Source organism: Lates calcarifer, linkage group LG4 (genome assembly GCF_001640805.2).
Source record: "Lates calcarifer isolate ASB-BC8 linkage group LG4, TLL_Latcal_v3, whole genome shotgun sequence".
In the NCBI taxonomy this organism is placed as follows: Eukaryota; Metazoa; Chordata; class Actinopteri; family Centropomidae; genus Lates; species Lates calcarifer.
Genome location: NC_066836.1, coordinates 20,135,067 through 20,146,093, shown reverse-complemented (window position 1 = coordinate 20,146,093; position 11,027 = coordinate 20,135,067). Strand labels below are relative to the sequence as shown.

Genomic DNA, 11,027 nt, shown 5'->3' with positions numbered 1-11,027 from the left:
ACCATCAGTTCTTTGGTTTATAACCAAAATCCTGCAAAACTAATGTCATTCCTATCAGCTGTACTCTGTGTGCTCTAAATGCTAATTAGCAACTGTTAGCATATATTTACTTTGGTTTGAATGGGGCAGAACTTAGAACATGTCCCCCTGGAGATCAATTTAGCATAACCATCACTGCTATCTAATAATCACAGAACCTATAATTAGTACCAAACTAAGATGATGAACCTGCTCATTCACACTAAACAGAAGCAAGTTAGGATTTAGCTTCACAGAGATGCCAGCATGTCGATTTTTCATGTTCCTTTAATTTGTCACTGATCTGTAGGTCCCTTAACAACAACATGTTTTATTCATAAAGAGTTTAAATCAAAGCAGAAAAATAAATCCCACTAGCATCTTAATTTAAAGTGGTTCAACAGTATTTACATATACAATCCATTTCTAAAGCTAAATAGGTAGTTTAACTATACTGGTTCATGGAATATTTGACAAGTATAGGAATGATAAAGATCAATGAAAACAAGCAGAAAAGCTGAACATTGGAATCAGAGCTCCCTTAGACTTTAGGACAGATTATCTAACAAAATGAATAGTCACATCACAATGACTTAATTACATTCACATGAGCATCCATAGTTCAGTCACTGGGTCACAAGAGAATCCACTGAAAATATTTTTTTTTAAAAAAACACTAATGTAATCATGAAAAGGTAAAAGAATAAAGTCATATCTCAAGTGGGTTAAAACAGAAGAAGAAGAAGTTTGTGCTGTAACTCTTTGACCTAGGTGTGGACTGAAGGTAAACTTAAAAGCAAATGCAGGGTTCTGAAATGCGGGCAGAGCCCCAGGGAAACATAAAGAGGATGTTAAATGTATGTGCCTCACTTACTGTGCAGAGTGAGCTGCTCCAGGGAAAAGCCCTCCGCTCACCATCAGCTGATGTGCTGCATAAAGAGGAGGGAGAGAGGGCACACACCTGCGTTCCTCCCAGTATCCCCTCCTCCACTTGACTTTCGATGCTTTGGCCACACACACACACACACACACACACACACACATACACACACGCACATACAGCTCACAAAGTGTCAGAATAATGAGCAAAGGTGCCAACCAAGTGAGCCACTGGCTATCATCAATGAGATGATGAACAAATTTTCAAACTGCTTCTGTTTCAACATGAAAATGCCTCCAGGCACAAAGTAGCATCCATGAGGAAATGGCTTTCAAGGCTTGTTTTGAGAGAACTGCACAGAGCCCCAATGTCAGCCTCATCCAACACCTTTGTGATGAACTGCAATGCCACCTGTGAGCCAGACATTATCACCCAACATCAGTCACAGACTTCACTGATGCTCTTGTGGTAAAATGGGAGGCACTGCCACTGCCACACAAGGCAGCTGTTTACAAAACAGCAAAACAGCTCTAAAAAAAAAACAAACACTGTACCCTACATGTCCAGCAGCAAACAGTAGACAAAACAAATTGAACACCTGGTTGGTGAACAACGTGGAGCATTCAGCAGCTCAAGAGCCAGATTTTTCCCTCAGGAGTTTGTCCAAAAACAGATCTAAAAGAGAGTGAATATTGCACTTACCTACCAGGTGCCAGGTAACCAAAATACGACTCCAAATGAATGACCTTCGACTTCAGCAGTTGCTGCTGACAACTACACTGTATAAACTTAGAAGCTGATGACATGTAAGTGCCGTGCTCCCGTGGTTTAAAATTGCCTTGTGGAGTTTTCTTGTAAACAAACAAAACTTTAACTGTTTACATTTGTTGTTTCTCACCAAAACACACTGTGCATATCCTTGATGTCTAATAAGCGTGATAGATGTATTTCCCTCCTCATAAAACATTTACAAAGCCAGTTTTCTTAGTTTGAAACCTGCATTATTTACATCCATGTTTACTAGCCAACAGTCTTCTTCTTCCCTTCTTTTGCTACTGCATTGTTGCATCTATTCCTGCAATAGCACCACCTGAGGGTCAGTGAAATGGTGGGAGACCATTGGCTTAAATGTTTATCGCCTCCTTGAGCATGAGCATGAGATAAACCTGACACAAACCCACTCATAGGCAAACTGCACCATAGAGCCACCAATGGTCAAAAGTTCCACAGGATCCCTGACATCTACTATAACATGCTCATGTTTCATCATGATTATGATGTTCACCATCTTAGTTTAGCATGCTAGCATGTTAATACATATTCTAATGAACTAATTAGCTAATTAGCACAACAAAAAGTAGGCTACCTTTGGCCATATTGTGTCCTCAATAAACAACTTTAGCTCTTTAAGTCTGAAAATTCACCTCCACTATGACTTGGTTACCTGAGTCAGCCTCTCTCCCTCTAGGTATTTGTTGTCTACAAAATATCTCACTCCCACTGAATCTAACACCGCTTCAGCACCTCCAACTCTGACCTTAATATCACTTTCTTTTTCTCTCACAAATAGACATACACACACCTAAATAGAAGAGCACATACACGCACCAAAACACCTACGCAAGTGCAAGGACACCTAGACGCGCACACACCACTTTAATCTCTATTAATTGCCGGCAGTGGGTATTATGAGACGCACTTGTTTACAGGGAAAACAAACAGGTATAGAGGATAGAGAGAAAGAGCAGAGGGAGGAAAAGGGTGAGGGAGCATTAAGAGGCAGGGAGATGCAGAGATGGAGAGGAGGGGGACGAGTGAATGATTGCCTCCACTGAAGCCTGCGTGGAAAGTGTCAAACACGCCTCCTCAGATTGTAAAGATGGAGGCAAAGTGAATAGAAGCCTTTTATGAACCTGAGAGGAAAAACACAGCGACAGCTGCGTCGGAGGGAGATGGTTGAGTCGTGTAGAGTTCAGGATGGAGTCAGAGGAATCTGTCAAGTGTGTGCTCAACGTGACGCAACCCTCAGTTGCGTCACGTTCATTCTTTTTAAGGAGGAATAAAGGTGTAAACCTGAGATATGGCAAAGAGACAGAAGCAGTAAAGTTTATGAGCTTACTGGTTCACTTGAAACCCCCAATAGTTGTGTGTTAACTGATTTACAGATGCAGTTTGTTTGTCTTTGTCAGGTGTTGATGATGATAATGTCTGAGACTGCCTCTCTTTTTTTGACTGATGCATTTTCAGTTTGGCACAGTCCTTGTGGTTTAGTCTCTGACCCCTCAGGTTATGTGGGACAGTTTTACCCAGTGCTCCCAGAATCAAAGCAAAACAAGGCGAAGCAGCTTTTAGTTTCTAGGCTATCCACCTGTGAAACAAGCTTCCTGCCAAATCAGGGTTAGAAACATCATTATTTGCTGGAGCTTTCAAGTAAATTACCCACGTAACCTCTTTTTAATCTTTAACTATTTGCCGCCTGGGAGATTTATAGACAATGAATATAAAGTGTATAGACTAATAAAGTGTTATCTTATCTGTTTATTCTGTCTGAATGGTGCCGTATGAATAAACCTGCCTTGCTTTTCCGTAATTTACAATTTGGCAGACCACTATAGGCTGACAAATGCTGCTAACTACCATTTCAAACTGTCACTGTGTCCCAAAGCCATACTACATACTGATTCTAAGCACTTATGTAGTACACATACGGCTTAAAATTAGTATGTAGTATGGATTTAGGACATAGTTAACAGGTCACCTCTGAAGCTGTGTGTACTCATCAAGGAAAATGGCAGAATGTCCAAACCAGGTGTGCAAATGTGATGTGTGATCTACTGTTTTTCACAGTTTTCACAGTATTACTCAATTAATACTGTCAGAGGCGAACATTCACATTTAAGATGTTACTATAGCATTATTTCATTTTCTGATATTCTATAGAACAATTCATCAATAAAATAAAATAAAATCAAACAGACTCAGAGAGTGATCCAGAACTGGGACACAGTCTTTGTTTTGCAGGTCACAAAGTTTCTCAAGTCTTGGGGATGAGGTCCTGAGTCAGACCTAGGTCAAGACAAATGAGTCCCAAATCAAATCCAAGTCCTACGATTTCTACTTCAAGTCATTACTGTATGTGCCCATGACCAAGTGTAATGCTATTTAACATTTTTAACAGCAACAGTAGAGAGGGGTTGTAGATACTAAAGCAAATTTACAGAGAAAAACATTCTCAAATGTATTTACATTACTTTCAAACAAACTTTACAACTGAGCAAATGAAATCTGCAGATGAAGACTGTGTAATATGACTGAAATCTATATAACAGGCCAGAAAGTGGACCTTCTGGAGATTGTTTTGTCACCTGCTGTTTCCAAGGTCAAGAGTGGACCAGGAGGTGTCATGAAGGGAAAAATAAACTGATTTTGTGCTCAGATTTTTCCTCTGTAATATCTCCTGAGTCTGTAAGAAAGAACTGTCAAACCAAACTTTGTTAGAATTAAAAGCAGTTTCTGAGTCCAGTGTCTTCAGCGTTGTTGCCTGTTTTCTGTTCTGTTGTGTAAGATCTGTCTGTGCAAGTGCAGTCACGAATCATTGGTTTTAAAGCTCAGTTGAGGTAATTTACACACAAACGCACAAACACACACACACATACAGTATATTGCTCCACTCTTACATGAAAAACACTTGAGTCATCCTTGCTCCTCTTGCTTTGTAATCAATCTGCAGAGTATTTTATTTGACTTCAAGCATATTTTTTGTTTCCAAACCACTGACTGCTATAAGAAAATTAAAAGGCAGAGCTGCCCGAGCGACACAAACAAAAACAGAAAATTCAACTGTATTGTTTTCATCGCCTCCAATGCCAGCAGCATCACCGTTTTTGCATCCTAACACATTAGCATAAATTTAAAGGTATTGCATAGAGGATGGATTAAGGGCAGAGCTGGGATTCTGGGAGCCTTTACCTTGAATGATGTCTACTGCTTATATACACCGATCAGTCATAACATTATGACCACTGGTGGATGAAGTGAATAAAATCATCTCATTATAACACAATGTTCTGCTGAACATTGCAGCAGTGTTATGGCTGATCAGTGTATGTGATTAGGGTGTTTTAAGGTGTGTTTATTGGGTAGTACATATATGAGCTCTGTCTAAAGGAAAATGTAAAGACTGACTGTAAGCATGCAGGTAAACTACAGACTAGATGTTTGGAAAAAAAATCCAGTAAATCCAAACACTAATCTGAAATCCTTTTAGATGTGTGTGTGTTTTTTTACATGTTATTATGCATTATACATATATCAAACCCAAGACAAAAAATGTATTCACTTCACACACGGTGAAACCCTTCATATATCAGGCTCTGTTACCTGTTTTTGTTGCTGGGTAGGTGCACAGGAGGAGCACACAGGCTCACATAAACTCATTATCAGCTTTCCATAGTTGAAAGAGCGAGGCAAGTGGCTTGCTGATGACCCATGTGCTGGTGCTGAACACACACATACACACTCACATTGAGAGGAACACACACTCCACAAATACTGTAGATGAATGAGCTAACTTGCAAATATGCAGATAAGTGAGTGCACACCTCACACCATCTGATACGCATTAAGATGAATGAGCTGGAATACTCTCAGATAATAATGCACACACACACACACACACACACACACACACACACACACAAACATACAGTTCTGTTGGTGGAACACTGTGTGTATGCATGTGTGAAGCGTGTAGGTTTACATACACTGCAATGAAAAATTGAACTGAGCATATGGTGTGTGGGACTGTGTGTGGATGGAAAGACAGAGAGGGAATTAACTGAGCTTATCCGGTGACCCAGTGAATGTGAATGCAGCACCCCTGCCTGTGATCTACCCTGGCAGAGAGGCAGATCAGGTGACTGGATGGAGGGAATTAAAAGCTTCTCATTGTCACCAGACAAAAAAGGCTCACCATGTGTTTGGAAAAGCTGACAAACCATCTGAGCCTGATCTCACCTACGAGGGTATGAGATATGTGCATGACAGAGAGAGCAGAGAGTGACTGCACAGGCCTAATCTGCTGCTTACATGCCAGAGATAGGAGTAATTAATGAGCGTGTTTATGCTGCCAATTAAGTGCTGATCTCGCTCATTAGCGAGTCTCCTCTAGAATGATCTCATCTACAAAAATCACCATCAGGACAGCTGTATCATCATGCATATTCTGCCTTCATTAATGTGGCGACAGTGACTGCTGCTAGGATCCATGTTTATGGTAATGATAGTGCATCATGACTTGGCAGCGGCATGTCACTGGAAGAGCGAGCGGGCGGTTTTGGGCTCGAGGAGCGCTCAGTCTCTGCTGCCATCTGCTGCTGAGAGGCAGTAACACTCTGTTAAAAAGTTCATCAGGAGTCAGCCAAGAGAAATGAGTCACCATCTGTGCCACCATTAGACTTAAATGTTATTCAGTGCATTCAAGGAACAGTTCTGAATCAATGCTGTTTTTATTCTATCAAACATATTTTGCTGTTCTGTTTTATTTATTTTTGACATTTTTTCTATGACAGGAATATTTGTCATTGGCCCCTTGACCCCTACAATTGATGTCAAAATAATTTTGAATTTAAAGGGGTTATCTACCAATTTATAATTACACTTCCATAACACTGGGGGACTCACAAGGGACTGATTTAGGAAATCAGTGGTAAAAACTTTTACAAGCAGCACAGACTGAGGCATCCTGGCTTTTAGTTTGTTAAAGGAACAGTTTAAAAATACACTTATTTGCTTTAATGCTGAGAAGACTGATCTATTAGATATGAAGATATAGATATACAGACTGGAAACAGGGAAAAGAAATAGCCTCAAGTCTCTGCTGATTATGCATTAAGGCCATAGTGGCAACAAATCTCCCAGCCAAGACAAAACCTAAAAAAAAGAAGTAGGTACATTTTGTTACACTCAGATAGAGCCATGCTAGCTGTTCATCCTTGCTTCTTGCTTTCTGTGTTATCAGTCTTGTCATCTAACTTTGATAGGACTATTGTTTTATGAAGCTGGAGCTGGGAGGTGGTAGCTCAGCATAAAGATGGGACACAATAAGCCTGCCTTAGTCCAAAGGTTAAAAAAAATCTGCCTACCAGCGTCTCTGAACCACACTAACAAACACAATACTTTTTTTGTCTTTCTGTGCAGATTGATTGGTTTTACAGAGAGTTACATGCTGAAACTACTGCTAGGCAAGTGACCCTATAAGCTATAAGTTAAGCTACCCACACCCCGGCTTCCTGGTATTGATTATTCCTGAGAGTGAGGCGATACAAAGTGAACAAACATATTATATGACATCATCAGGGGTTATTTCTTCAGGCTTGACAAAGTTCCTCCTGAACCATAGAGGACTATTTTCACACAGGAGTTGTAAACCCCATGACGAAAGCTGACCATATTGTGTAAAGACTGATGGTTTCCTTTTGGAAAATGTTGGGAACATTTAGATTATGTTACATATCACATTTAAATTACATGTTAAACTATTCCCACAATAGTTTGACAAATAAATTAAAATTAAATTTACTTCTGTACAATGACAGTATAAAAGGTATTAAAATTCAACATGTAAATACAGAAAAAATACATCAAGCAGAACTCAATACAATTACATGTGTAAAGTCAATTTTATTTATTCTGATTCATAGAAGCATTTTTAGAAAATATACTCATTTTCAGGCCTGCAAAATCAGATTAAAACTAAGTGATCCACTGACTGACTTAAATACTCTTGAAGAGATGGGAGAGCTAAATGCATGATAACACAATTCTCAATCATCAACGTCAGCATACGCCAAAAGCATACTTACAAACACAGTTATCAAATGATATATTATCACAAATAAAAACATGATTGTTAACTGGCAGAGTTACCACAATGGCTAGTGCAGTTTTATATTAAGTATTTACACCTTTGTTCGAGTAAATACATTACAAACTCACTTTTAGTAGTCACAGATTGTCAGTAAAAGAGAGGGAGGGGATGAGAGGATAGAGTATTTTCAACATTAAACAATTCTGCACAAATGCATAAAACAGCAGTTCATGAGCATACTGGAGAGAGAGAGAGACACTGAAATATTGTGTGTGTTTGTATGAAAAGTATTTTATGTACTGCAGGTCAGAGCTTCCCTTGTGCCTGAGAAAAAAAGATAGCAAGTGCAACCAGTTAAAAACAGAAAGCATACAGTACATGCATTTTCAGCAACAAATGTTTACGTGGATTAAATGAGAAAAAGAAAAAAAGCTGTGTCAGTTGAGTCCACACAGTTTTAAAAGCTTGTCTCTCTCCAGTCCTCCATGTTCCAGTCTTCTCTTCCCAGCAAACTTCTCCTGGTCCTCTGGTAATGTCATAAGGCATCTCTGTTACCAAGCTGGGGACTGTCGTAACCTAAAGGAGCAAATACAATGTCACTGGATCACTTTAAAGATGCAATAATGAAAAGGTTTATACGACCAGTGGATCAAATGACCATGTGCAATGTTGAAGTTGTCAACAGAGGTGACAGACCAACTCTTTCCTCAGTCTTGTTTCAGCAAGAGCAAGATTTTCAGCACAAAATCACTGTATACCACCATCTAGCACCACACAGACAAAGTTAGTGACAGGCTGGTGAACATAATGGGGCATTTAGCAGCTAACAAGGCAGATGTTTTGCTCAAGGGTTTGGTGGAAAGCAAAACAGAGCTGAAAGGAGAGTGAATATTGGACCTAACATCATCATTTGAACACAAACACTCCTCCAAATGAATGCTAATGCTGCTGTGAATCTGCTGGATGTGCAAATAGAAAACTGTTTGCTAAGAAGTTCACTATACCAGCTTTAAAAGGTTGCTTCTGTTACCTCCAAATGACCAAAAGCAGTAACAGTTGTTGTAGGTTTAATGCTGCACCAATTAATATTTTATATTAATAATGGTGTGATGTGAAAGGTGTTCTCAGCACTGTAACAGAACAATTAATGTTGGATTGAAACACTTTAAATATATTACTCTTACATTGCTCTGAGTCTTGTAGATGTGTTAACAGTCTGCCATATGAGGTGATAATAAGCAAGATGTTGTTTTTAGCTTGTTTTGCTGCTCCCAAGTGGCCACAAAAAACTAATGCAGCTTTAAGTTTGCCAAACTTAGAATTGGGAGCAAATTGGTCCACTACAGAGCAAATCCCTCCACACAGTCCTGACACTTTCAGTGTGTGTGGATACACAAATGTGACAATGTGCCTACTGTCCTCAATATGAAGTATCTGCTTGACGTTTCAGCCTTCCCAAAATTTAACCAGACAAAGCGTAGAGGGCCGCTTAGCTTTCACTCTTTGTATATAACTGGCTTTTCTGCCCCCATTTCTGACATGTAGACCCTTTTATCTTTCTCACAGTGATGGTAATTGAGTCCCCTGCAGCAGGTTTTTGATATATAGTGCTGCATTACAGAGGTAATTGGCAGTGGTTTTGGCATGTCATTAGTGCCCCTTGAATTCCACTGCCTCAGGTTTCCATCTTCAGTGCCAAACGGCTCAGCATAGTGATGATGAATCAGCTAAACATGGCTGCCAATTATCACAATCATGAACATGGTATCAAAAAGGAATCAGCTCCAATTAAAGCAGAAGTGATAAAAGGTCCTTATTACAGAAATGATGAAGTTCTCATCTAATAGCACACTTATCCTGTAGTGTCAGATCCAGCTGCCAGCTGCAATGACACATATCTGGAAAAAGGCCAAATTACGTCTCTGAATTATGTTTTATGATCTCTTTCTTTGGTCAGCCATTTATAAAATACAGGAACAAGCATGCATTCAATATGCAGGGTATGACTCATCCATGTGCTGTGCTATGAAAATGAAAAAGTTGAGTTATAAATTGACACTTTCGCACAAGCGTTCTTTTGCTTGAATTTAATTAACTAACTGAATGTGGAAAAAGTAAAAATAACTAAAGCAGCAGACCCCAAAGAAAGATTTTGTAACTGATTTTTGCTGTGCGATAAATTATGAAAAAATCTGGAGAGATTGTTCCGTGGCTGTCATACCACACATATTTGCAGGAAGTGAAACAGATACATACACCTGGTCCCAGCAGGATAGTCCAGAGATCTGTTTCTGTACTGGGGGAAACAGGGCTTTTTCACAGGGAATCTGCGATCTGAAGACCTCTCCAGATCGTAGGGACTGTCCCGCTCCATGCCTGAGGGGAAATGTCAGGAGACAAACACACACACATACACAGTGGGGTGCGGGAACCCAAAAAGGAGGTTGCGGGATAAAGCGGTAACATGGTGCACAGCCAGGACATTCTACAGGCTTGGGAGCACATCAAATAAGAGACTCATGCTGCTTTCATTCGATAAAAGAATAGCAAAGGTCTTGCACCATTGTTATGAATTATGAACAAAAACAGCAAGATGTCTCAGACATCCATTTGTGGAACTAAACCACAGGGGTGCAGTAAACACAGTGTCAGACATACAGTACCTATGTCAAATGAGTTGGACTTCATGGTGTGATGTGATGTCGCTGGGAATCCATTTCTTCCTTCCTCCTCATCTGATTGGTGGAACAACCATAACCATCATCATTATCATTATCATCATCATGCACAGCATATGGCCTTACTGACATCAACAACAATACATTTCATCAACAACACATTTTGTCTCCTTGAAATTTGGATGTTTATTTTTATGTTTATATTCAAGTACTCGGATATTGTCATGTGTAGGATGTAAAACTATTTCAGTAGAAAATCCAAGAAAATTACACTGAGGTACCACCAATGCTGTTCTATTACGAATTCTACATCTCACTATTTACTTTCACTGTCCTTTGCTGTAAAATGATATGTTACTGTACCTTGACTGACGGCAGGATCTGCTGCCTCCATCCCAGACTTGGCAGATGCCGGTGGGCTTTTCCTCTCTGTGTTCCCCTCGTCTTGGCTCATCGGCTGAGCAGGAGGTAAGCTCCTCTGGTCACTGATGGGTTCCTCTCCTGGACTGACAGGTGAGGTTTTGGGAGGGGTCCTGGTGGTTTCTGGAGAGGTCTTGTCTCTTGAGAGGTCAAGACTGGGCTG

General features: G+C 40.0%; 1 protein-coding gene across 6 annotated transcripts in view; it reads right to left on the bottom strand.

Annotated features, from left to right (window-relative positions):
- Nucleotides 1-7,554: 7,554 nt before the first annotated feature.
- carmil3 (capping protein regulator and myosin 1 linker 3) overlaps nt 7,555-11,027 on the bottom strand; it is a 75,274-nt gene continuing 71,801 nt past the window's right edge. For 5 of the 6 annotated variants that reach the window (XM_018677544.2, XM_051070163.1, XM_051070164.1 and 2 more), the window contains 4 exons: nt 10,808-11,024; nt 10,430-10,501; nt 10,023-10,142; nt 7,555-8,342 (listed from right to left, as the gene is read on the bottom strand). In XM_018677544.2, the coding sequence (XP_018533060.1) occupies nt 8,302-8,342; nt 10,023-10,142; nt 10,430-10,501; nt 10,808-11,024 (450 nt within the window). In that variant the 3' untranslated portion in view covers nt 7,555-8,301. The remainder of the gene's footprint in view (nt 8,343-10,022; nt 10,143-10,429; nt 10,502-10,807; nt 11,025-11,027) is intronic. The other variant, XM_051070165.1, reaches the window with a different exon arrangement.